The following is a 27,117-nucleotide window of genomic DNA, read 5'->3' as shown; positions in this document are numbered from 1 at the left end:
ACTTTCTTATGTGTTTATTAGAAAGCGTGTCACAAATGATACACAGGTTATAGGGCTTCAAAAACCATTACATTAGAGTTAATGAGCACAACATTGTACAACCCATCTCAATGTCCGTCAGACAATTGATAAAAATCATAGGTCATTACATAACATTTGAACAAAGACTTGGCTTTGATAAGCACAATAAATCGATAAAATCACAGGTTCATTAAACAACATTTGACCAAAGACATGGCAGATATTACTGCTGTATTGTTTACAGTATAAACAGCGTCTATCTGACTGAAGATAGACGCTCTTCTGATCAAAGAAGCGTCAATCTGACTGACTTCACACTCTGCACTGAGCTCCCTTGTGACATCAATATACACCATGCGTCATTTTGTGACACACACCTTTACATTGACTTTGCATATAATTGAGACACACACCTTTACATTGACTTTGCATATAATTGAGACACACACCTTTACATTGACTTTGCATGTAATTGAGACACACACCTTTACATTGACTTTGCATATAATTGAGACACACACCTTTACATTGACTTTGCATGTAATTGAGACACACACCTTTACATTGACTTTGCATGTAATTGAGACACACACCTTTACATTGACTTTGACACACCGGTTCTGGAGAAAGACTGCTCTGACTGAGTTCACACTCTGCACTGACCTCCTCTGTGATGTCATCAGTACACTGTGATGTCATCAGCACACTGTGATGTCATCACTACACACGTTGGATATGAAAGTGATTGGTTGGACGGTTCTGGAGACGCGTAAAGGACACTCACACACTTTGTGGAATTTAGATTTATACTTTGGATATTCCAAAATACAGTGGTGGAAGAAGTACTCAAATGTTTTACTTCAGTAAAAGTATCAATACTGCAACGTAGAAGTACTCTGTTACAGGTAAAAGTCTGGAATTCTAAATTCACTGGAGTAAAAGTACAAAAGTATTGGTATCAAAATGCACTTAAAGTACCAAAAGTAAAAGTACTAAAAGGTTTGAAAATAGCAGATCTGCAAGCTTACGACGCATCGCAATGCGACGCGTTGTGAGCTTGTAGATCTGCTATTTTCAAATAGCCTAGGTATAAAACAGGGCTAAAGTGGTTAAGGTATGTTTTATAATGTAATAATTGACTGTGCTTTGTACTTAAGTACTTTGTATTTAAGTACAGTACTTGGGTAGATGTACTTAGTTACTTTACACCACTGCTAAATAGCAGATCTACAAGCTCACGACATGTTGCATGCGATGCGACACATTGTGAGCTTGTAGATCTGCTATTTTTTTTGAAACATTTTGAAAAAAGTCATGAAATGGTTTCAATCATTTTGAATATGTTTAACACAAATCTTCTCTCATGGGGGCCGCTGGCACAACATTGTCTCATGTGAGGGTCTGTGGCCAATTATATACAGTATATATAAATGTGGAGGTCCTGGTGAATATATGGTGTGTATATGTGGTGTGTGTGTGTGTGTGTGTGTGTGTGTGTGTGTGTGTGTGTGTGTGTGTGTGTGTGTGTGTGTGTGTGTGTGTGTGTGTGTGTGTGTGTGTGTGTGTGTGTGTGTGTGTGTGTGTGCGTGTATTACTATACTTGTGAGGATCAAATGCCTCCACAATTGTAGTATAATATGTGACGTTGTGAGGAACCTTTGTCCTCACAAGATGAATGCTTGTTTTATGGTTCAAACAGATTATTTTAGATACTTTTACAATTATAAATCAGGTTAGGTTTAGGATTATACATTTAGCTCGTTGGTGTTGTGTGCCGAAAGCATACTGATCTACAGACTGACAACTTGTAGATCGGTGTGTGTGTGTGTGTGTGTGTGTGTGTGTGTGTGTGTGTGTGTGTGTGTGTGTGTTACTCCAGAACAACAGGATGTTTCTGTACCTCCTAGATCTGACACAGAGACACTGAGGAGTCAGTACTGTAGAACCCAAACCCAGCACAGAGTGGTTCAGTGAAAGTGGAATGGAAGGTGTGCATATGTGTCAGTGTGTCAGACGATACTTTGTAGAAGGACAGAGTGCCATTAGGACAGTCTACATACACTCCTATTCTGTTAGAGCCAAAGAGACGCACGTTAGCACGGACAGAGAGTTTAGTTTTCTCATCATTGTGCCAGACATCAAAACTGTTGTCCCTGATACCATCAGAACATACCAGACACCAGGACTTGTCATTCCGTACTAAACTACAGTCATGACCCCTTCCTTTCCTGTTGATACCTCTGTATGTCACTGATATCCCAACCACTCCTCTCCACTCTACCTCCCAGTAACAGCGTCCAATCAGACTCTCTCTACACAGAACCTGTGTCCAGTAGTCAAATCTGTCTGGGTGGTCTGGATATGGCTGCTTCTCCTTCACACGTGTCACCTTTGTGTTGTTCTCAGACAGAGAGAGGTTTCTGTGTGCTGTGTTTGGATCCAGTGTGAGTTCACACACATCTGATGAGAGAACAACACACAACACAACACCAGTTAACAATCATATATTACTTCATCTTCAGTGTTCATTTAACTCTGAGAGTGTCCAGCCTGTAAGGGTCCATTTGGTTCCATTTATACTTCATCAAGGTATAAAGCCTGATTTATATTCATATTTGTATGACTTATATGTCACCAGTGGTGTAAAGTAACTAAGTACATTTACTCAAGTACAGTACTTAGGTACAATTTTGAGGTACTTTTACTTTACTGGAGTATATCCAATTTTCAGTACTTTTACTTCTACTCCACTTTATCTCAGGGGCAAATATTGTACTTTTACTCCACTACAATTATTTGAAAACTTTAGTTACTAGTTACTTTGCAGATATATAAATTATTACATTATAAAACATACATTAACCACTTTAGCCTTATTTTATACCTAGGCTATTTGAAAATAGCAGATCTACAAGCTCACAACGCGTCGCATTGCGACGCGTTGTGAGCTTGTAGATCTGCTATTTTCAAACATTGTAGTACTTTTACTTTTGGTACTTAAAGTACATTTTGATACCAACACTTTTGTACTTTTACTCAAGTATATTTTTTAATTCCGGACTTTTACCTTTAATAAAGTAATTCTACATTGCAGTATTGATACTTTTACTTAAGTAAAACATTTGAGTACTTTTTCCACCACTGTATGTCAGCAGTGTTGGACAAAGTACTAAACCGCTTTGGGATGCCCAAAGTACTTGAGTTGAAGTAAAGATACTCCCGGTCAAATATTGTGTGTGTGTGTGTGTGTGTGTGTGTGTGTGTGTGTGTGTGTGTGTGTGTGTGTGTGTGTGTGTGTGTGTGTGTGTGTGTGTGTGTGTGTGTGTGTGTGTGTGTGTGTGTCCACATAAAGTCATCGTAATATTAATTATTTTCATGCAACAAAGCTGATCTACAAGCTCACAATGTGTCTTTTTTCACCCTGCCTGTTTCTGGGTGAGATATGAAGTGGGTGTTGGAAATTATAAATCAAAGTGTTGAATCATTTTGGGTGTAAATTGGTGTCATGTGGCTACACAGAATGCACAGTAAAATCCTCACTGTTCATTTCAGAGTGTAGAAGAAAGGATTCCTGCACACTGTCTTCTTCACTTGTATAATTAAAACTATAGATTTATGGAGAACACATAACTGACCCCCATGTGTACCTAAATGGACCCTTATGCTTCATTTATACTCACTGTCTTTCAATGGACAGTGATCAACTGCATTTACTTGAGTACTGTATGACTTTCACTCCACTACTTTCCAAAGGCAAAGATTACATTTCTAGAAAGGGAAAAAGTACATTATGAACTAACCACTTAACCCATAAAGACCTGGAACGCATCTGTGTCATTTTTTTATTTGAGCAAAAAAGCATTATTTTACACTTTTATATCTGCTATTCAAAAATAGCAGATATACAAGCTCGTAGCGCGGCACCGAGTGCCGCGCTACGAGTCTTTATATCTGCTATTTTTGAAGAAACGTGAAAATGTGTGCAAATCTTTGAATATATATATTTTTTTAAAGTGAACATTTTAAACTAAAATCTTTGCTTCTGGGGGGTCCCTGGAACAACATATTTTGAGATGGGGGTCGGCGGTGAAATAAATGTAATTTTGGGTGGTCCTTGACATGAAAAAGATTGAGCACCACTGAAACAGAATACTGTTGTGAGCTTGTAGATCAGCTATTTTCACTATTGCTATCACTATTCACACTAATCTTATTTTTTGGGGGAAAATATCAGAATTTCAAGATAGCAGTGCATTGATATTAAAAAATTAAAAGTGGGCCCAGACTGCTGTCCTTGCGGTTCGGGCACCTATGCTCATAAGTAGCCTGACAGCGCACCACGGGTTCGAGTCCCGTTCCAATCTCTCTCCCCCCCGTTTCCTGTCCATCTCTACTACAAACTATAAATAAAGGCATAAAAGGCCCTGGAAATATATATATTTAAAATAAACAAATTAAAACGTGTATTTTGTTATTTGTACTTTTGGATACTTGGGTATCGAACCCAAGACTTACTGTCAGGCATCAGAGCCTGTGATGCACGACTTAACCATTCAGCTATTCACGCCCAGATTTTTGGGGAAAATGGAAACATTTCAATACAGAATTGCATTGGTTTTAAAAAGAACATACTACTGATTCAAAAGCACATTATTTTAAAATACTTAATTATTCTTAAAAGCAACCACTAAAGTACTTTAACTCAAGTAAACATTTGACAGAGCAGCTTTCTTGTAGTTGACTAATATTTGACCAGGAGTATCTATACTTTGTACTTTGTACTCAAGTACTACGGTTGAGTACTTTGTATACGACTGGTGACATGTAAGTTATACAAATATGAATATAAATCAGGCTTTATACTTTGATGAAGTATACATGAAATAAATGGAACCAAATGGACCCTTACAGGTTGGTCACTCTCAGAGTTAAATGAACACTGAGGATTTTACAGTGTGAGAACCTTTCACAGAAAGAATAAGCTCCAAGCTCCTGTCTGTCTGTCTGTCTGTCTGTCTGTCTGTCTGTCTGTCTGTCTGTCTGTCTGTCTGTCTGTTCTCTGTCTGTTCTGTCTGTCTGTCTGTCTGTATATGCATGATAATTCTTCACAGTATTTTTCCCAATTTCCCATGCTGCTGTGTATGTGCTGTTCATATAAATAGGATGTGTGATACTTTGATTTCATGAATAAAACAGATTAAACACTTACACTTCCTCAGACCTGGCTTCAGCCTGCACGCCCCACAATGGTCGACACTGGGGATGAAGGAGACACAAAGTCAGGCCTGCATATTCTATTTGATAATAGATACAATGATTGATAATAATGATATGCTATTACACTTTAAACAGTACTACACAGCATCACAGTATAATGTCCCTCTAAAACTACTAGTCAAACTTGCACTGAGTAGCAAGTCTCTCCATACCTGAGGGTCTCCAGTTGTCCAGCAGAGCGCAGCTGTTCTTCTGAGTCTCCTCCGGGGTGATTGTGATTCAAATCCAGCACTTTGAGATGGGAGTTGGATTTCAGAGCTGCGACCAGATAAGAACAGCCTACTTCTGAGACCATGCAGCCTGACAACCTACACACACACGCACACGTACGCATACGCACACACACACTATTAAATGTGTACTCTGTAACCACTCAGCTATAGAGCACTCCTGACGTCACTGCCAGTAGAGGAAGCTTTTGGCAGGTTCTTGGCTTTACTTTTTGTGTTGATATCCTCATTGGGGAATCTTAGATCACTTCATATAAGAACTGTGTTCCAAAAATAAACACACCACCCTGGCGATTTTACTCATATGGATCTGAAGCATCGACTGAAGGTGTAAATGTACACATTTACCCAACGAGTAACACAATATAAACACTAGAAACGAGTCAAACAACCCAAAGACTACATTTCCCATGAACACGGCTGCTGTAGGGACAGTGATTTCAGACCCGGAAGTAGTAGTTCTTAAGACTTTTAAGGCAGAATTCATTCCATTTTCGTCAGAAACAGGCTGTATCAAATATGAATGAATATCATAAACGATGCAGAGCCAACCCCTGACAAAAACGCCAGGGTGGTGTGTTTATGTTTGGAACACAGTTCTTATATGACGTGATCTAAGATTCCCAAATGGGGATTTCAACACAAAAAATAAACCCACGAACCCGTGAAACAACGCCCTCTAGTGGCAGTGGCGTCCGACTTCGGTGCTCTATAGCACCTTGTGAAACACCTTGTCGGGCGGTTTGACGCTTTGCATGTACATTACACATTCATAAACATATTAGTTAACCTTATTTAATATTGTTTGTATTTGACATGGACATGATACATTAATCAATTGAATAATATATCCTTTCTAAATCCTAATGTATGGAACACAGTTATTACCGCAATTACCCATTGTTGTCCAAAACCAAACACAAAGTAAGTAGTATGTTAGGATGCACCAAGGATGACCAATTTAAGTTTTTATCTACGTTTACGTATTATTTACACACTGATTTCAGCTCTAATGTTTAGGTGAATGACAGCCACGTATGTTATGATTGTGAGTGTGGGATTAACACATTTTGGATGAAAAATGTTCTTATGGCTTTTCTTCTCCTCTCTGCTCAACATTGCTTGTATGCGGCGTACCCATCATAGGGCAGAATGGGTCACAAATGGTCATCTATTGAAAAGGTTCAGGAATACTGACCTGAGTGTCTCAAGTCTACATTGTGAACTTCCCAGTCCATCAGCGATTAGCGTCACTCCTGAATCGAGCAAATCATTGTTGCTCAGGTCCAGTTCTTTTAGCCTAGAGGAGCTGGAGCTCAGAACTGGCGATAACATCTTACAGCATCTCTCCGAGAGATTACAACCACTCAGCCTGGGAAGAAAAAAAACAAACAAACAAAAACAAAGAGCAACAAAACACATCAGTAATACAAATAAATATTGTAAGAGAAGGATGAAATAATAAATTAATCTGGTTCACGTACAGAGCTCTATTGGAGGCTTTGACTCACTCACTCACTCACTCACTCACTCACTCACTCACTCACTCACTCACTCACTCACTCACACACACACACACACACACACACACACACACACACACACACACACACACACACACACACACACACACACACACACACACACACACACACACACACACACACACACACACACACACACAATGTGTACTCTGCATGTATCCATTCTAGCTAGCAGTGGGTGCTGTTATTACAGCAGTCAGGTAAGAGTCCCAGTTGCTCTGGGACTCTTTGACACATAGACTTTGTGGGCAGGGTGGCGAACCGAGAACCTTCTGATTCCCAGGTGGCCTCTGTAACCACTCAGCTATGGCACCTTGTGAAACACCATGTTTCACAAAGTCGGGCAGTTTCATGCTTTGCATCTACATTACACATTCATAAAGATATTAGTTAACATTATAGTCTCGGCCTTGCCAAAGGCATGGTAGCTTGGCGGCGTAGCACGAAAATCGTTCAATTTTGTGATGAAAGCGCCAAATTTGGCAGAAGTGTTGATTGATATATTGGAAACAAAACTGGATATTGGGACATCAGAAATTCTCACCCTTGTGGGCGTGGCAGGCATTTTTCAAAATGGCCACCAAACCTTCCTAAATCACCCTCTAGCAGCTACAGATTTTGCCTTAGGAAGCTGAAATGTTGCATGAAGGTCAAGTATATGTTTGTGAAGCTGTGTGTGCGTGTTCGTGTCAATTGGTTAAAAGGGGGTGTGGCAATGGGAGTGGCCGATCAAACAAATTGCATAACTTTGATATAGATGTACAGATTTTCACAAAATGTTGTGGAAAGGTTGGTCATGAACAGCGAACAGCTGAGTAACTGTTCATCACAAATTCTCACCCTGGTGGGCGTGGCAGCCATTTTTCAAAATGGCCACCAGCGGTTGATAAAATCCTCCTAGTTGTTGTCCTAGTAGGCTGAAATGTTGCGTGATGTATGCGAGTATGAAGGTGTGTGGGTGTGTTCATGCTAATTGCCTAAAAGGGGGCGTTGCAATGGGAGTGGCCTAGTTAACGGCAATATTTTGGGAGAATTGTTCAAATGGTGATACAAGCGAGAACTTTGGTACAAATCATCTTTGGAGATCACACTTCGATTTAGGACACCGGGCCACTCATAAATCAAAGATGGCAGCCATTTTTTTCAAGATGGCTGCCAAAATGTGACTGTTTTTGCATAGTATGTTTTGAACATTTTCAAACAGGAGTTACCATTTACAGTGAAGGTGCCAACAATCGAGTACCATGGCTTGAGTCCTGTGGTAGGTACTGGGAGCTGATGTTAGCTGTGAAGATGAACAAAGAACAATGCTCTGTGGAGCTCAGGGAGGAGACAAGAAAGGCAGCAAGAGAGATGAAGAAAGTAGGGAGGAGTACAAAGAGATGAGGGGTAAGGCGGAGAGAAAGGTTGTGAGGGTTAAGGAAAAGAGTATGAGTAGTTGTATGAAAGTTTGGACACCAAGGAGGGAGATAAGGACCCGCACCGATTGGCTAGACGCAGGCAATGAGATGGGAAGGATGAGCAAGAGGTTAAGGTGATGAAGGATGGATGGAAATTTTCTAGCAACCGAAGACAGTGTGTTGAGAAGATGGAAGGAGTAGGCCTACTTTGAGGGAACGGATGGAGGAAAGTGTCAGTGTTATTCTATTTATAGTGGCTCATAGGAATGGACTATGTGACAACCAGGAATAGTTTGTGACCACTGGAGAGACGTTTGACAGCCGGAATGTAGACAGCATCCGCGAGCAATATGGGTTAGCGCCCTAGCCTGTGTCTTCCGTGAGGAAGAAGCCCAACAAATCCACGGTGAGGCCGCAAGTGGAGCCTGTAGTACCACCACGGCCCAAGAAACCATCACGCCAGAATGAAATGTTTGGAACAGGGGAGTCTGGTGCAACACTCAGGTCCTGGACCTGGTGAGACGAAGGAGGAGACGGCCAGGAGGCCATCGACAGAGCCTAGTCCCTCCACGTGCCAGAGCCTCCACTCTCCCCCAGTCCTGGCAGAGTAGTCCCGGATAAGCGGACTGAGAGGCCCCGTCTTGCTCTAAGAGGACTGACCGTGGGTAGCTACTGGGATGTAAGTCGGGGGCTTGATCAACCCCAGCCATGTCACCTCGGCGAGGATGTATGTTGCGAGATCCGAAACACCCATCGACCCCAGGCTAAAAAACTGATGATACATCCCAGGTGCATCCATGTGATGTGTTTCTTTATTCAGGAGTTATTTGTAACAGAAGGATACCAGTGAGAGGGAAGATGTACTGTATAGGACGGTAGGAGGACCAGCCATGACCCATGATGCTGTACGGCTTGGAAACGGTGGCATTGGCGAAAGGCCAAATGCCAAAGTGGAGGTTTAAGGATGCGGTGAGAGATGACATGCAGGTGGCTGGAGTCACCGAGTAAGACACAGAACTAGAAGGGAAAAAAATATATGTTCAGAAGTCATCGACCTTGAGTTTGACTGTGAGCACAGTTGTATGGCGTGTTTTTGAAATGTTTTAATTTAGATGGTTATAAATGGTAACATACTATGGGAGTGCTATTTGTTGATTGACCTCAAATAATTAAAAGTTATGCAGAAATGCAAAAACAGTCTAATGTTGGCGGCCATCTTGAACAAAATGGCTGCCATCTTTGATATAGGAGTGGCCCGGTTTTCTAAATCGAAGCGTGATCTCCAAATATGATTTGTACCAAATTTCCAACTTGTATCACTATTTGAACAATTCTCCCAAAATATTGCTGCTATCTAGGCCACTCCCATTGCAACGCCCCCTTTTAAGCAATTAGCATGAACACACCCACACACCTTCATACTCACATACATCACGCAACATTTCAGCCTACTAGGACAACAACTAGGAGGATTTTATCAACCGCTGGTGGCCATTTTGAAAAATGCCTGCCACGCCCACCAGGGTGAGAATTTGTGATGTCCCAATATCCAGTTTTGTTTCCAATATGTCAATCAACACTTCTGCCAAATTTGGCGCTTTCATCGTAAAATTGAACGATTTGGCTGATTTCTTGTGCCACGCCGCCGCACTATGGTGAGAGAGTATGTTTTACCCTCCGTCCGTCCGTTTGGTGTGTGTGTGTGTGTGTGTGTGTGTGTGTGTGTGTGTGTGTGTGTGTGTGTGTGTGTGTGTGTGTGTGTGTGTGTGTGTGTGTGTGTGTGTGTGTGTGTGTGTGTGTGTGTGTTACCAGCTAATCTCCGGCACCGTTGGCCCGGTCGCTCCGAAACTGTGCACACACACTCCCTGGATGCCAATTCAGAACCTCTGCCCCAATTTTTTCACATGGGCCTGTTATAGCGCCACCAGGAGACCGATTTGTGCAAAACCCCTTTTTTTACATTACTCCTACAGATTTTATCCAAACGTCAAGCAAATCGGTACACAGTATCTCTATAGTCATGTGATCAACACAGATCTGTCCGATTTCCCATATTTCATCCTCATTGCCTACGGTTGGCTTCCAAAGTTTGCAGGATTGGTCCGTTTTGAACAAAAAGCCTCAAACTATGCACGGGGCGGCAGTGGCTCAGGGGTAGAGTGACCGGGTAGAATGAACTGGAAAACCACAAGGTTCCCAGTTCGATCCCGGGCTGGGGCGCTCACCCTAGAGTTAGTGTTGAAGTGTCCTTGAGCAAGACGCTGAACCCCTAATTGCTCCCGATGAGCAGGTTGATGCCTTGCAAGTTTTCCTCCGCCATTGGTGTATGAATGTGTGTGTGAATGGGTTAATGGCACAATCAATGTAAAGCGCTTCGGATAGAAGCGCTATATAAATGCACCATTTACCATTTATGCACGCAGCTTGCGATTTCCGTGAAATTTCACAAACACATTCCCACTAGGCCGAGGAAGAAATGCCACCCTTTTCACATTGGCCTGTTATAGCGCCACCAGCAGGTCTAATTTAGCAAAACACATTTTTGGAACAAAATGCCTCAAATCATGAATGCAGTGTCTGATTGCCATGAAAGACGTAAGAATAAATGGCACCCTTTTCACATTGGCCTATTATAGCGCCACCAGGAGGCCAGAATAACGTACCTGACCTGGCGGAGACCTCCGAGGAGCACTTGTTCTAGTTTCATATTTTTTGTCTTTGACATGGACATGAACCAATGGAATAATATATCCTTTCTAAATCCTAATGTATGGGACACAGTTTTTACCACGATTACCCATTGTTGTCCAAAAACAAACACAAAGTAAGTAGCATGTTAGGATGCACCAAGGATGACCAATTTAAGTTGGTATCGACGTGTATGTATTATTTACACACTGATTTAAGCTCTAATGTTTAGGTGAATGACAGCCACGTATTTCATGATTGTGAGTGTGGGATTAACACATTTTGGATGAAAAATGTTCTTATGGCTTTTGTTCTCCTCTCTGCTCAACATTGCTTGTATGCGGGCGTACACACCTTAGGGCAGAATGGGTCACACATGGTCATCTGTTGAAAAGATTAAGGAATACTGACCTGAGTGTCTCTAGGCTACATTGTGAACTTCCCAGTCCATCAGCGATTAGTTTCACTCCTGAATCGAGCAAATCATTGTTGCTCAGGTCGAGTTCTTTTAGCCTATAGGAGCTGGAGCTGATGACAGGCGATAACATCTTACAGCCTCTCTCCGAGAGATTACAACCACTCAGCCTGCGGGGTGGGGTGGGGGGGGTGGGGGGGGTGGCGGGGGAAATACAGTTAACACAACGATTGTGTTATCTTCATGTAAGGAAAAGATGAAATAATAAATGAATTTAATTATCAGTTCACCTACAGAGCTCTATTGGAGGCTTTGACCACTGGCAGCAGCCTCAGAAGAGCCTCCTCTGAAGCAGAGTACTTCTTCAGGTCAAACACATCCAGCTCTTTTTGTGATGACAGCAACATGAAGACCAGAGTTGACCACTGAGCGGGAGAGAGTTTGCCTGTGGAGAGACTTCCTGAGCTTAAGTACTTTTGTATCTCTTCCTCCAGAGACTGATCATTCAGCTCATTCAGACAGTGGAGCAGATTGATTGTTCTCTCTTGAGAGGAATTCTCCCTGATCTTCTTCTTGATGTACTTGACAATTTTCCAATTGGTCTGCGACACGTTTTCATTCTTCTGTTTCAATAGCATTTTTAAGAGAGAATGATTGTTCTCCATTGAAAGGCCCAGTAGAAAACGGAGGAACAAGTCATAGTGTCCATTTGGACTATGCAAGGCTTTGTCTACAGCACTCTGATAGAGGTAATTCAACTTAGATGTGTCTACGAACAGCTTAGATGTGTTTATAAACGGCGTAGACCACTTGGAAGTTGTTTGTGACAGTAGGTTGACACCCGTGTTGATGAATGTGAGGAACACATAAAGCGCAGCCAGAAACTCCTGAACACTCAGATGGACAAAGCAGAACACCTTGACATTGTGCAACCCACGCTCCTCTTTAAACATCTGTCTGAACACTCCTGTGTACACTGAGGCATCTTTGATGTCAATGCCACACTCTGTCAGGTCGTCTTCATAGAAGATCAGGTTGCCTTTCTCCAACTGTTCAAAAGCCAGTTTTCCCAGAGACAGAATGGTCTTAATATTGTCTGGATTCAAGTCAGAATGTGTCAGAGCTTCGTCCTTATTCTTGGTATTCTGATGTTTGGACTGAACCACGACAAAGTGTATGTACATCTCAGTCTGGGTCTTCGGCAGCGCACCCTTCCCCTCTGTTCTCAAGATGCTCTCTAGAACTGTAGCAGTGATCCAACAGAAGACTGGTAGGTAACACATTATGTGGAGGCTTCGTGATTTCTCCACGTGTGAGAAGATTGTTCTGGCCTGGTTCTCATCATCACTGAATCGCTTGTTGAAGTACTCCTCCTTCTGGGGGTCAGTGAACCCTCTCAGCTCCGTCACCCTGTCAACATACTTATCAGGGATCTGATTGGCGGCTGCAGGTCGTGAGGTTATCCAGATGCGAGCGGACGGAAGCAGGTTTCCCATGATTAGGTTTGTCACCAACACGTCCACTGAGGTTCGCTTTGTGACATCAGTCAAGATCTCCTTTTTCTGGAAGTTTAAAAAAAACCTACACTCATCTAGGCCATCAAAAATGAACTCAACTTGGGACCCTTTGCTGCAGATTCCTGCTAGGTTGATTTCACTAAAAAAGTGTTGAAGAAGTTCAATCAAACTGTAACTGTCCTCCTTCACCAAATTCAGCCCTCGGAAAGTGAATGGAAATATGAAGTGGATATTCTGGTTGGCTTTCTCTTCTGCCCAGTCTAGAGTGTGCTTCCCAATTACAACTGTTTTACCAATACCAGCCACTCCTTTCATCATCACTGTTCTGATTGGTTCATCTTCTCCAGGTAAAGGTTCAAAGATGTCTTCAAATCGTATTGGTGTTTCTGAACTGTCTTGTTTACTGAACGCTGTTTCAATCTGTCTAACCTCGTGTTCATTATTGATCTGTGCACTGGATCCCTCTGTGATGTAGACTTCTGTGAAGATCTCATTCAGATGCTTTTTTTTTTTTTTTGTTTGGCTGATTTGTGTCCAATCTTCCAAACACTTAAGCTCCTTCTTCAGATAAGACTTGAGTTGTTGACACCCCAGTTGAGTTTCTAAATGACCATAAAACACAGATGAATGTCACATGTTTTGTTAAACAGTGGTGGGCTGGTTACGAAAAAAGTTATGCATTACTCTTTACAAAACATATTATGACTTATTCCTGCCAACAGTAACTTGTTATAGTATACATTATATTACTTTTCTGGACTGAGGATATAACATACAAATGCAGGCTTAAAGACCTGGTGAAATGGCTTTTTTTTGTAATTTCATTTTGAAGTTTCAGTCTGAAACAGCGTCGGTTTCAGACTGAATCCCCCTCACGCTATGAAACACTTGAATCTCACTCACTGCAGCTGTGTAGCAGAGGCTAGTGTTTGTGTAGGCTGTCGCTCACGCTGCCCAAGGGAGAGAGAGGGCCAGCTGTGAAGCATGTATGTTACTACGTTGCTTATTTCTAACCTAAAATGTTTTCAGATAAATATTTTAGTGTGCTGATTAAGTTTAAAATGAGTAATACACCGTTTGGACTTCATTTGAATGAGATTCAAAATGGCGTAGCCCTGTCTGATTGCAGGAACGTGCGGTTGGAAATAAATATTGATATTTATTCATAAGGGTTGTCTATGTCATCATGCAGTACCTTTTTGTTTGAGGAAATGGTAAATGGTAAAAAATAAGGAAGTAATTAAGATTGGCCTTTTAGGGACTTTTAATAGGCTGCTGCAAGGCCCTAACACCTACCCTCACAATCTTACCGATATGTCTGAGTCATAGTGTCGAGCGCTTTGTCAGAGTAGACGTTGTAGGACATTGAGGTTAGTCAACACACTCCATTATGTGTTATTATATATGGAGTGTGCTGACTCTGATCAATTAAGATATTAAGATATTAATCGATCAATCGATAGAGGCCTCTACAATTCTGTATTGCATTGATTATCAAAGTCTTTATAATGTATATCTATGTTGTACTGTTAAATGGCGTCACATTACAAATGATGTCAAGCAACCAATCATTCCATAATTTTGGTACAGAATGGAATAAGACTACAAAATAAATATCCCTCATCAATACCACATCTTCATTGTTTCTATTTGCAGTGAATGGTAGAGATATGCTTGAAGAAAAACATTACATTGTGAATTAAGGCTTTCTTACTGCTCTGTACAGTCTTGGCAGTTAAATCATTTGATTAATAAATGACAATGGTTTTGTATAAACAATAATTCTTATTAGTAACAGCTCTGGTCAGATTCTTTCATAACTCACCATGTTTAGCTGAGTCTTCAGATGGAAGTACAGGTCCTGCATTAGGAGAGGAGGATAATGAGTGAGCTCTGTGAGTGGACATGACATTCATGTAATGGGACTCTCGTTATTATCTGGGGGAAATTACATTCATATCTTGCCAGTAGAACTACCACATTTGCCTGGTAACCGATATCTGTGGAGCTAACACTGATGCTTTAGTTGACTAGATCACCAAAGTGACCGATTTTTCTTTCTTGACAATGACGACTGTATTTCATTGTGTCACTATTTATACAGTAATGCAGGGGTCAGCAACCTTTGACATGATGTGCCATATTTTTTAATACATTTGAGTCAGTGTGCCATGTCAACATCATGTTTTCTTATAACACCACATACAAATAAAATATTTCCAACAGATTTTGATTGTCCATATACATAAAAATGTCTTCTTCTTCTTCTTCTTCTTTAGAATAATTGCCAGTGATCACCCTCCCCTGTGCCAATGTTGGCACCCATGCCTCAGGTTGACTATCCCTGATACAAGGTGTCTAGTATTTAACCTGACAGTAGCTCTCTTGGCAGAAACACATTCACTCTATGGAACTGCTGTTATAAATTGTATTAAAGGACAACTTCACACATTTTCAACCTATCTTCATACAATTGGTCCTCACTAATGCTCATGATAAAATGGTACCATTTTTTCTACTTGGTCTGTGTCTCAAGGGCTCTGGACACTTCAGAAACCCGTCTACCAGTGACATCATCGTTAGGCAGGTTTTCTTTTTTTCAAACAAGATTCCACATTTTAGATTATAGATCGTTATTAAGGCAAGAATGGCTTCCATTAGAGCATTCTAACTTTCCAGGAATATAAAGCCTGCCGTTTTTGTTAGCTTGGATTCCCCATCGATGATGTCACTGGTAGGCGGGTTTCTGAACTGTCCACAGGCCTCCTCTAAGACACAGACCAAGTAGACAGAAATGGTTCCATGTTATAAAGAGCATTAGTGAGGACCAATTATATGAAGATAGATTGAACATGGGTGAAGTTATCCTTTAAGGTTGTTGCATAAAAAAGATGATTCAGTTGTACATCTGATCTTACCAAGACTCTCCAACAGGTGGGGTTCGTGTTGTTCAAGGGCATTGTAAAACGCTGTTTTGACAACTGTTCCACCTGGATCTAACACCTTTGTATACAGTTCTCTCATTTGGTCCATGCTTGTCTTCTCGGCTTGAATCTTGGCATAGAGCTCAGGATGGACCATGTTTCTTAAACTGTCTACTATAGGCATGACTGTGGTAACCTTTTGAATCAACTCTGGCCTGTGCTGGATCACAAAAGCCTCTCTTGCTGTTTGCAAGAGAAGAAGAGAGTGGTTTAGATTAATGCATCAAAGAAAAATGTCATTGTATCAATGAAAAATAACACTGTAGCATCTCTACATCCCCACATAAACATAGCAGTGTTACAACTGGTACGCTTTTAGTTTCGGAATAAGATATTGAGGATGGACAACCTGGCAAACAAAATGTACCACTAGCCAACAAACCACTCACTGTACCAAGTGCAGAACAAAAACTCACCTTTTTCTGCATCCATTTTCTCTGAAGTCAAGCTGTCAGCAGCATCCTGTTGTACACAGTCATGTCATTTGAATCATATCATACCTGAGTGCTATTAAACAATAATGTATTGTATGGTATTGGCTACAGACTACAGTAATGGTTTTCAACCTGAAACCCACCACCTGGGATGGTTTTCTGTTAGATCTTATTTTACAATAACCACTAATAACAGAAAGAGCTAGCTAAGGTGACATAGTGGAAAACAGAAAAGTGACACAAGCGATGGACGTTTCGGCCCTTCGACCATCATCATCAACATCATCATCTATACCGAAATGTCTCCTTCTGTCACTTCTTCACTGTCACCTTTTTTCAATTTGTAATTAAAATATATAGTTTTTCTTTCAAAGAGCCTCAATGTCTTTCTGTCAGTGTGCAAGCCTTTTCTGTTATTGGTGGACTTTAATGCTGGCCTCTCGCACGTTGCTCTAGCTTTGGTAAAGGCTTGAGTTCATAGAGCAAACTTTTCTACTTTATTGGATATACAAATAACCACCCAGTATTGTTTTAGTACATTTCACTCGGCCTTGTTTAAGTCAAACTTATACTCCAGGGTACAGTAAATGATGTCTGAGGAGAAGAGGCCTGCAGAGAGACATACTGCACACGGTGCACATCCAGAATGAATGAATGAATAACTAAACACACAAACATCACTACATAACGATGCAGAGGCGACAGAGAAGCAATGGACTAGAGAGCAGTGAGGTGGGATAAAGTACTGCTCCTCCTCAAATGGACAACCATGTTCAAGCAGCAGCAACAGTGAGCATTTGTTGTTGCTGGACTGTTTTGAGACATTTAGGAATATCCCAATAATTTAAGTAGACTATTGGTAATGCCAAGCAAATATATCAAGAGCCAAAGTGATATACAGTATTTTTTTTCTTTTTCTGGTCTGTTTCAAAAATCTATTTGAAGGATAACAATAGGTGTAGAAGCTGTAAGGGACATAAAATGGGACATAAGATGAATTTCTAGGCGTCGTCTGAAATGACCTTAAAGCTGCCTTAAGTATGAAAAGCTTGACTGTTAATGTCCAGTCGTCAGATTTACGTTTGTTTTATTGAACTCAGTGATCTGCCCTGCTGCCCTCAGACTGTTGGCCATGGACTTTATTTAGCTTTTCCTTGTGGATCTACCATGCAGATGTTTACCTGTGAAAGTTATCATGCGGTATAGGCTACCATTCTATGTGAACCTGAAAATGCCTTGATAGTCTTTTCACACCTTACAATATGTATAAATCTCATATACATACCTGCTGCTAATATGGACCTACTGAATGTGTTGCCACCTCACAACATATGTCTATAACCTACTGTAATTTTTGATTTTTGCCTCTCTGTGACATGTTTTTTGATGAAAAATGATGGAGCTTGCACAAAAAAATAATTTCACCCACTTTTTACACCTGTTTACTGTGATGTGACATGTATTCAGATTTTGATCATGATGTTCATCTGAAAGCTGTCTGGAGGACAAAGGTTGAAGCTGTTTACCTGCTCTGAGGAAGCTTTTGTTTCTCCAGAATCAACACCTTCCACTCTGGACTCCATCTCTTTACACTGCTGTTGAAACAGACGTAGATTCCATTATTGATATGTATATGTAAAAAAAATATACCCATTTTTGAAAAATCTAAACACACTTTTGAAAATATAAAGTAGCAGATACAATGTGTCACTTGCTGATGCATTGAGAGCGTTAGGTTGGCTATTTTTACTACCTTTTAAAGTGAAAGCTATAGGGATCAAGTTGCATTGATCACCTCTTAGAGTCTTCTACTTCTTTGTTGATCAATGGAAAATTATGATCAAATAAATTGGTTCCCTTAAACTGTACCTTTAAATATATAGCCAAGACATCAGCCTACTTATGTTGCAAATTACGTTGATAAACTGCTGATTAAAGGATAAATAGATACATCATTATAATTGCGTTAGCACACCTGAAACCCAGTATTGTGTTCAATGAATGATTACACTGTTTTGTGTCCTTGGGTTGCAAGTTAGTGGCATTCAATTTAAGTTTGGACTTAACATTTTTATAAACATCAGTCTATTGTTGTTTTGTGTACATTTCAATCAAAAACATGAACATTTCTGGGTGATCTTGTATACACACGCATGCGCACACGCGCACGCACGCGCACACACACACACACACACACACACACACACACACACACACACACACACACACACACACACACACACACACACACACACACACACACACACACACACACACAAATTACATTATTTTGACAAATGATTACACTTTTCAAAAGCATAACAAAAGTATAACACCTGACAGACTTTGAAAAAGGAATTGACACATTGATATGAATTCAGGGTCCCCTGCCACACATGTCCCCTGTGTGACTATTCTCATGTTAGACCCCTGAACAGTGTTTGTGGCAAGTTTGGTGTGGATCGGAGTAATGGTGCGCCTCACAAGTCCAGATGACATGTTTGGGACATCCTCCATAGGTCAGCCCACCCACCCTCTAGGTCATTTAATATATGGCATAAATAAAAACATATGTTATACATTGGCAGAATCCACTATGTGTTCATTCACGTGTTAAAAGATTGACTTTGAGACCCGTTTCATTCTGCATGGGTAGAATATTTTGGATCATTCATTTCTGAACAACAGAGCACCTATATCAAAATCCAGTGCAACGATAGTTCATGTAGACACGGAAGGCAGAATGTTTATGTACTTCATTCATACTCCCTGGACCCCCCCCCATTCGCTATCAGTTATACAGTCGTACTCCTTTAAGTCAGTACGTTCAACCTTGTCATTCTCATTCGCTTCAAGCTAATTACTCACGCCCTCATACCCACAGTGCAACTCGGGCGGTTCATTTAAGCAGCCTCTGTTCTCTGTTCAGTCTACGTGCTTCGCTGTCTAAGCGGTGTGTACAGCTGCTTGTTTTCATATTCCCTCCACCTCCCCGTGGCATCTAGTTATTATTGTTATAGGTTGATTCTGTGTTTGTACTGTGGTTCTATGATTCTGTGTATTGTACTGTGTTCTTTGGATTGTACTATGATTATGGTTGTTTAATTATGCATTGAAGGTTCAATGTTATGTTAAACTGTATTTTATGCTTATGCTTTTATGCTTTCTGTCTCTCCTCTGTCTCTCCCTCTCTCTCTCCTTTCCCCCCCGACACGGTCGAGGCAGAAGGCCCCCACCCTAGAGCCTAGGGTCTGCCTGACGTTTCTCCCAGTTAAGAAGGAGTTTTTCGTTGCCACTGTCGCAAAATTTCTTGCTCAAGGTGGGATGTCGGGTCTCTTCTCTACATGTAAAGTGTCTTGAGACAACTTGTTGTGATTTGACACTTTAATTAAATTGAATTGGATTGAATGCTCTGCTCTGCTCTGGGGGTTGTGATTGAAGATCTGTGTCATGTTTGCACAGGAAAAGTTAATATCACATGAGCAGAGTCACACCGCCAAACTTGAATGCAATATCATTGCATATATGGGTAATGGTTAATATGGTAATGGTTAATACATGGTTAATGGTTCATTATTCTGTCTGGTTATTTCTGAGCTGAAGTGTCTACATGAACATTAGCTAGTAAACATAAATCAAAATCCACCAACTATCTAGTAAATATAACTCATTTTCCTGAGCTTCAATTCTATTCAATTATATACTGTGTCACTTTGTTGCCAATATTTTTTTGAACACTGGTCAGACTTTTTACAGTATACTGTACCTGCTTGTCGCTATGTGTATATATGTAGATCATTTTAGATTTTGGCCTCTCTGTGACATGTTTTCTTTACCCGTCTGATTTTAATGTATTTTATTTCCCTCTCCCCCTGCTCCCCTCTTATTCTGTTTTCTTCTTTCTGATAGTAAAAAAATGATGAAGCTTGCACAAAAAACTAATTTCACCCACCTTTTACACTTATATTACACATATACTGTGATGTGACATTAAAATGTATTCAGATTTAGATCCTGAACCTTTAGTCATGATGTGTGGTCATCTGAAAGCTGTCTGGAGGACAAAGGTTGAAGCTGTTTACCTGCTCTGAGGAAGCTTTTGTTTCTCCAGAATCACCACCTTCCACTCTGGACTCCATCTCTTTACACTGCTGTTGAAACATTTGTACATTACATTAATGAAGATATGTAGCCTGCTCAATGTAAAAACAAAAATCATGTGTTAAAAGATTGACTTTGAGACCGGTTTCATTCTGCATGGGTAGAATATTTTGGATCATTCATTTCTGAACAACAGAGCACCTATTGAAGACATCTCACATCTACCAAAGTGTAATTTTGTTTTAACAGAGGCTATGTTATTGTGTACAGTAGTGTACCAAAGTTTACATGGCTTGGTTGAATGTTTCATTCTGATTGGATGAAGCAAGACTCTTAACCCCTAATTGCTGCTCATTGCTCCTAGTTGTTATAGGATGGGTATGCAGAGGTGCATATAAACATATATATATATATATATATATATATATGTTATGTCACAGTATGATTGGAAAACCAGAAAGATAGTAAAAGGTGCACTCATTTTCACCGACGGAGGCGTGCCGTCTGAAGGTGACTTGAGCCAAGAGAGGCACTGCCAAGCGAGCTTAGGCGAGCGAGTCCCCATGCCGAGCGTTGCGAAGTCACCTTCAACCGACTCAGCACCGTCCAAGTTATGTACCAATAGGGACAGAATCGTAAATCATTGTCCCCCCTAGTCTCGGTACCTCCGAGACGTCATCTATTCTTTTGACGTGGGGGCCCCGCCACGCCGCGGGGGAGCGTGGGAGGTGGACTCAAAGAAAATGAGCACTCCTTTTTCAATCTGACTGTTTTTTCAATCATACTGTAACATATATACACTTATACAGTAACAAAAAACACCCCAAGGAGTGAGGACTATTCTATTCTAATCTATATGGAGTTGAAACGGCAAACACTCAGAGGGACCTAATAATTCAGCTCTAAATGAGTCAACTGAAAACAAGTGAAAATGGGTTGAATTTGCATCATGTCTATAATATGCATCCAAGCAATACATCGTTTGACATATCGTTTTAATTTTTTTATGTGTTGACTAATGTTGGCCACATTCATATTTTATTTTGATGGTTGGCACTATTGTAATTGATTTTGCATGACAAATGGCATTCTAATAACATGCAAGCTTTGCTTCCACTTAAGTCTGCCTCCGAGCAGACGTGAGAAAGATTTTTGATTAATCAGACTCCTAACATGAAAAGGTGCCTACATGCCATACAGTCCTGTATCTTCGCACAAAATATGTGCGGAAAGAAGCTTAGTGAATGAGGCCTATTGTCACTTACAGCTAAACATTGGTTACAAAAATGTTTTTGAAAACATTTGAAGCGAGAAATAAACAATGCAGTAACTGAAAATTGATTAAATTTGATCAACACTTCTAGTTGTTTTCCGAGGCACCACGTTGCACTGAACCACCTGGCATATATTAATGTATGCGAGGAAATCTTTCGTTTTGTTGTTACTTTTGGGTCAATGTATTTATTTATTTATTAAGTAGTCGTTTAATAAGCAGGATAATCAATGTGGAGCAGGTCATTATTGAGAAATAAACCCCTTCAGGGTAATTAGACCCCTCCGCTACGCGCCAGAGTCTAATCATCCTGTCTCCCCATTGATTATCCCTTGCATAACAAATACCATGTTACTGTATTATGTACTTATAATCACACAAATGTTAAACATCAAAGAAATGGAGGACAAACAGCTTTGTTTCAGAAAGTGACGATGACACAATTCTCCAACTCCTATATAAAGCACACAGAGGGGGAGGGGCATTAGCTTGATTACATGAAGATCAGGTCCATGCTACTGTAGCATCACACCACAATATAATGTTCTCTGTAGAAACAAAACACTGTAATCTATGCATTTATATGTACATGACAGTTATATTAAACACTATACTCTAAATGAGAAGTGTGTGTGTGTGTGTGTGTGTGTGTGTGTGTGTGTGTGTGTGTGTGTGTGTGTGTGTGTGTGTGTGTGTGTGTGTGTGTGTGTGTGTGTGCGTGTGCGTGTGTGCGCGTCCCTTACATAATGGATTACCAGCATAGTCACATGTAATGTTTATTATAATCAAAGGGATAATACGCATTTACACATATAGTGTAGCAGTAGATGACTCCAGATGATCCCTTATTGATTGAAAGGAGCACTTCAGACATTTTCAACCTTATCTTCATATAATTAGTCCTCACTTATGCTCATTATAAGGTGGCACAATGTATGTCTACTCACTCTGTGTCTTATTGGTGGGATGTGGACAGTTCAGAAACCTGCCTACCAGTCCATGCAGATTCCAAGCTAATAGAACCTACAGCCTTTCTATTCCTGGAACGTTAGTATGCTGACATAGAAGTCATTGTTCTTGCATTAATTAATAAAAAATAAAAAAAAGTTTGTCCACATCCTCCTCTGAGACACAGAGTGAGAAGACAGTAATGGTGTCATCTACTTATAATAAGCATTAGTGAGGACCAATTATATGAAGATATTTAGAAATTGGGTGAAGTGGTTCTTAAATAAATTACTGCTTCATGAAGGGAAGAGAACAGATTCACACAACTTTAGACATAATTAAAACGTTATAAGTGTTGTATGTTTCTACATACAATCTGTATCAAAGGTGGATAAAATACAAAGGGGTCTGAGATGATGAATCAGTTTAAACTCTACAGCGGAGACATCAATGCATCAGTGATCAGGTGTTGTCATTTCACAATAAGACCACTAGATGGTGCACATTAACCACATTAAATAACAAAGACTCCATTGGGGAAAGTTAAAACAGTTGTATTTTAGGTAGGCTATGTTGAAATATGATTGTAGTTAAAGGAGGTTGTGTGGCATCATGGTGTGTTTCATTCCTGGGGAGGTGAGGGTGTTTTGTTCACTTAATGAAGGAAATGTTTCAATGTCCAACTCACCCAATCTGTCAGAGCTGTCAGCTCTGAGACTTAATGACTCACCAGTGGAAGGAGGTGTTTGTAACAATCTGTTGTTACCTGGTGTTTCTATCTGGTTATAGAAAAAAAAGTATCAGCATTATCTGCCACCATCACATTCAAAGTAGTATTCGCCCCAAAGATAGAGAAACATTTTGGGGGTGATTTGTTGGTGGTCCCGCACGCCTTTTTGGGGGGATGTAAGCTGGGCTTTTACAGTTTGTTATAGCAATGTCAAAAGGTTATAATACTGTAACTTACTCGACCCATATGCATGACACTACTGCTGTTACCTCCCTATCTGCCTGCTGCATCTAATCTCTATATACAAACAGTTGTTTAGCTCAATCCACAACAGATGTGTAGGCTAACACTCATGATTTATCAAGGTTTTAAGCACAATCAACAAATATCTTTCATCATTTAAATTAGAGAGGTGTTTATTTTAAAGAGATGCACGAGGGAACAGATCTGCCGCTACAAACTAACGCGTTGTTAGTTTGTAGATTTGATCTTTTCGGCCATTTATGCCTCAGCTCAAGTCTATCACGTTGCCGGGCGGCGGGCGCCTAAAGTAGCAAATCTACAAGCTCACTCACAACATGTTATGGCATTACAGTAGGCTACTGTACATGTCGTGAGCTTGTAGATCTGCTACTTTCATTGACAGTGTGCAAATCAGGCTTTAACAGCCAACAAAGTTACATCAGAGCGGATTCCAATTCAGTCAAAAATAGAGAGACAGCGAGATCCAAATCTGGCGGTGGCGTGCGCCGCGGCGGTTGTGGCGCTCGCCGCGAGCGCCGCGGCGGTTGTGGCAGACGCCGCGAGCGCCGCGGCGGTTGTGGCGAACGCCACGACCGCCGTGAAAACCGCCCCAAGTGCCGCGGTGGCGTGCGCCGCGGCGGTTGTGGCAGACGCCGCGAGCGCCGCGGCGGTTGTGGCGTTCGCCGCGAGCCCCGCGGCGGTTGTGGCGAATGCCACGACCGCCGTGAAAACCGCCCCAAGTGCCGCGGTGGCGTGCACCGCGGCGGTTCTGGCAGACGCCGCGAGCGCCGCGGCGGTTGTGGCGTTCGCCGCGAGTGCCGCGGCGGTTGTGGCGCTCGCCGCGAGCGCCGCGGCGGTTGTGGCGAACGCCGCGAGCGCCGCGGCGGTTGTGGCGAACGCCGCGACCGCCGTGAAAACCGCCCCAAGTGCCGCGAGCGCCAGGTAGGGTCCGCCATCCGATCCATCGACCATATCTGCGCTCTTCTGGCGCAGCCCCCCCCCCCCCCCCCCCACATGTCCCCCCCCCCCCCGGGACCCCCCCCCGCCCAAGGGGTGGATAGTAATAATTGTATATTTTGCGCATTTGATCCAGAGCAGTTGAGATTTGATTCAGCCATATCTTTCTGAATGTAACTTGTATTTTTATAATTGTATTTTTTATATGATCTGTAAAGTTTATATTTTCATTTGCTACCAGGCATGAATTCATTATAATTTATTATATATATTTTTCCTTATTTTCTTTCTTTATTTACACGTGCATAATAAACAACACAGTCTAACGAAGCATTTGAGATTTCATCCACCCAGATCTTTCTGAATTTTACTTGAATTATTATAATTTTAATGTTTATATGATCTGTAAATTTTATATTTTCATGTGGTATCAGGCATGAATTTATTTTAATTTATTTTATTATTTTATTTCATTTATTTACATGCGCGCAATTACACACGCATCTAACTATTGGACTCAGCTCTGGGGACACGGTGCGGCTGCAGAGTTCACCTTGAAATTTGTCATTACAATTTTACTGTAGCCTAATCCACAAAAGTGTGACTGACTGTTAATTCCTTGAGTCAATACATTGTGTTTTTATCACCGGTGCCAGTATTATTATTATTATTATTATTGTTAATAGACCTTGCAACATAGAGCAACTTAAGTGCTTGCAGAACTTAATAATATAAGCACACTTATTCTCCAGGCAGACAGACAGAAACAGTCTGTCTGTCTGTCTGTCTGTCTGTCTGTCTGTCTGTCTGTCTGTCTGTCTGTCTGTCTGTCTGTCTGTCTGTCTGTCGGTATATTATGTTACGTGCATAAATTAAGCTTGGGTCATTGGTCAATGAACCTGGTGTGTCGGTCAGAAAATAACTGATCTATAAACTCACAACTCATCGCATCCTCATTCATTTCACTGGTCAAATGCAACAGACAGACAGCCAGCCAGCCAGCCAGCCAGCCAGCCAGCCAGCCAGACAGACAGACAGACAGACAGACAGACAGACAGACAGACAGACAGACAGACAGACAGACAGTATATGAGCGGGCCGATCCGTAAACCGCGGGTCAGCTGCTCTCACACGCAAAAACATGCTTGTTTATTTAGCCCATGACAATGTTGTGCTAGACCAGGGGTCTTCAACGTTTTCAGCCCAATGACCCCCTAGCTGAGAGAGAGATGAAGCAGGGACCCCCTCTATATTGAATAAAATTGTGTTTCAGATTCAACTTGTGTTTACGTGGTCTGCTATTCTTTCCCTCTACACCTCCTCTTTGCCAAAAATAGCCGATCTACAAGCTCACAACGCCTGGCAGCGCGAGGCGTTGTGAGCTTGTAGATCATACTTTTGGCTAAAGTTCTCATCAGAAAAGGGATGCTAGGGTTCAAGTGATTAAGGTAAAAAAAAAAAAAACATATCGCACAAAGATTTGGCGGACCCCCCCTGTAGTAACCCGGAGGACCCCCTAGGGGTCCCTGCGGGGTCGGTGAGAGAACGACCCCCAGGCCGAGCATATCTGCAGTCTTCTGGCGCAGCTATAACTGCGGATGAGACAGAGAGCAGTTGAGATTTCATTAGGCCAGGGGTCTTCAACCTTTTCTGCCCAAGGACCCCCTAGCTGAGACAGAGATGAAGCAGGGACCCCCTCTATATTGTATAACATTGTGTTTTTTTTGTTTACGTTTACTGTTCTTTTTTCCCTCTACACCTACACCTCTTTGCCAAAAATAGCCGATCTACAAGCTCACAACGCCTCACGCTGCGAGGCGTTGTGAGCTTGTAGATCTGCTATTTTTTGGCTAAAGTTTTCCTCAGAAAAGGGATGCTAGGGTTCAAGTGGTTAAGTTAAAAAATAAATAATCATATCACACAAATATTTGGCGGACCCCCTATAGTAACTATGAGGACCCCCTAGGGGTCCTGGACCCCCTGTTGAAGACCCCTGCATTAGGCCATATCTCTGGCAATTTTACTTGAATTCTTATAATTTTAATGTTTCTATGATCTTTCAAGTTTATATTTTCATTTGGTATTAGTCATGAATATATTATATTTTATTATAAATTATTTTCTGTCTTCATCTAACGATATCAATCAGATTTTGGCCACACGAGTAATTACGCACGTAACATAATAATACACAACGTCCGGTCTACTGTACATATAAAGCCCATTGTAGTCTAACCTTTTGGGAGGTTTTATCATGGACCCCCAAGCTCCACTTTTGCGCTGCCAATGGAGTGGTTTCAGAAATTAAAAATGAAATAAACTTACCCTAAAGCTCCCAACGCAACACGTTGTTCA

General features: G+C 41.2%; 1 protein-coding gene across 3 annotated transcripts in view; it reads right to left on the bottom strand.

Moving 5' to 3' along the window:
* Window positions 1-1,766: 1,766 nt before the first annotated feature.
* Window positions 1,767-27,117, bottom strand: part of LOC311040398 (NACHT, LRR and PYD domains-containing protein 3-like) — a 68,860-nt gene continuing 43,509 nt past the window's right edge. The window contains exons 5-15 of one of the 3 annotated variants that reach the window (XM_084050655.1): window positions 20,593-20,661; window positions 18,037-18,105; window positions 16,493-16,538; window positions 16,011-16,259; window positions 14,918-14,953; window positions 11,870-13,694; window positions 11,572-11,745; window positions 6,727-6,900; window positions 5,451-5,606; window positions 5,231-5,277; window positions 1,767-2,481 (exon numbers count right to left, since the gene is read on the bottom strand). In XM_084050655.1, coding sequence (XP_083906781.1) covers window positions 1,925-2,481; window positions 5,231-5,277; window positions 5,451-5,606; window positions 6,727-6,900; window positions 11,572-11,745; window positions 11,870-13,694; window positions 14,918-14,953; window positions 16,011-16,259; window positions 16,493-16,538; window positions 18,037-18,105; window positions 20,593-20,661 — 3,402 coding nt within the window. In that variant the 3' untranslated portion in view covers window positions 1,767-1,924. The remainder of the gene's footprint in view (window positions 2,482-5,230; window positions 5,278-5,450; window positions 5,607-6,726; window positions 6,901-11,571; window positions 11,746-11,869; window positions 13,695-14,917; window positions 14,954-16,010; window positions 16,260-16,492; window positions 16,539-18,036; window positions 18,106-20,592; window positions 20,662-27,117) is intronic. The other 2 variants (XM_084050656.1, XM_084050657.1) reach the window with 2 other exon arrangements.

This window comes from Gymnoscopelus microlampas (assembly GCF_963454915.1).
Source record: "Gymnoscopelus microlampas genome assembly, chromosome: 24".
Classification (NCBI taxonomy): domain Eukaryota; kingdom Metazoa; phylum Chordata; class Actinopteri; order Myctophiformes; family Myctophidae; genus Gymnoscopelus; species Gymnoscopelus microlampas.
The sequence above is the reverse complement of the archived record's forward strand: the minus strand, read 5'-3'. Positions and strand labels throughout refer to the sequence as shown.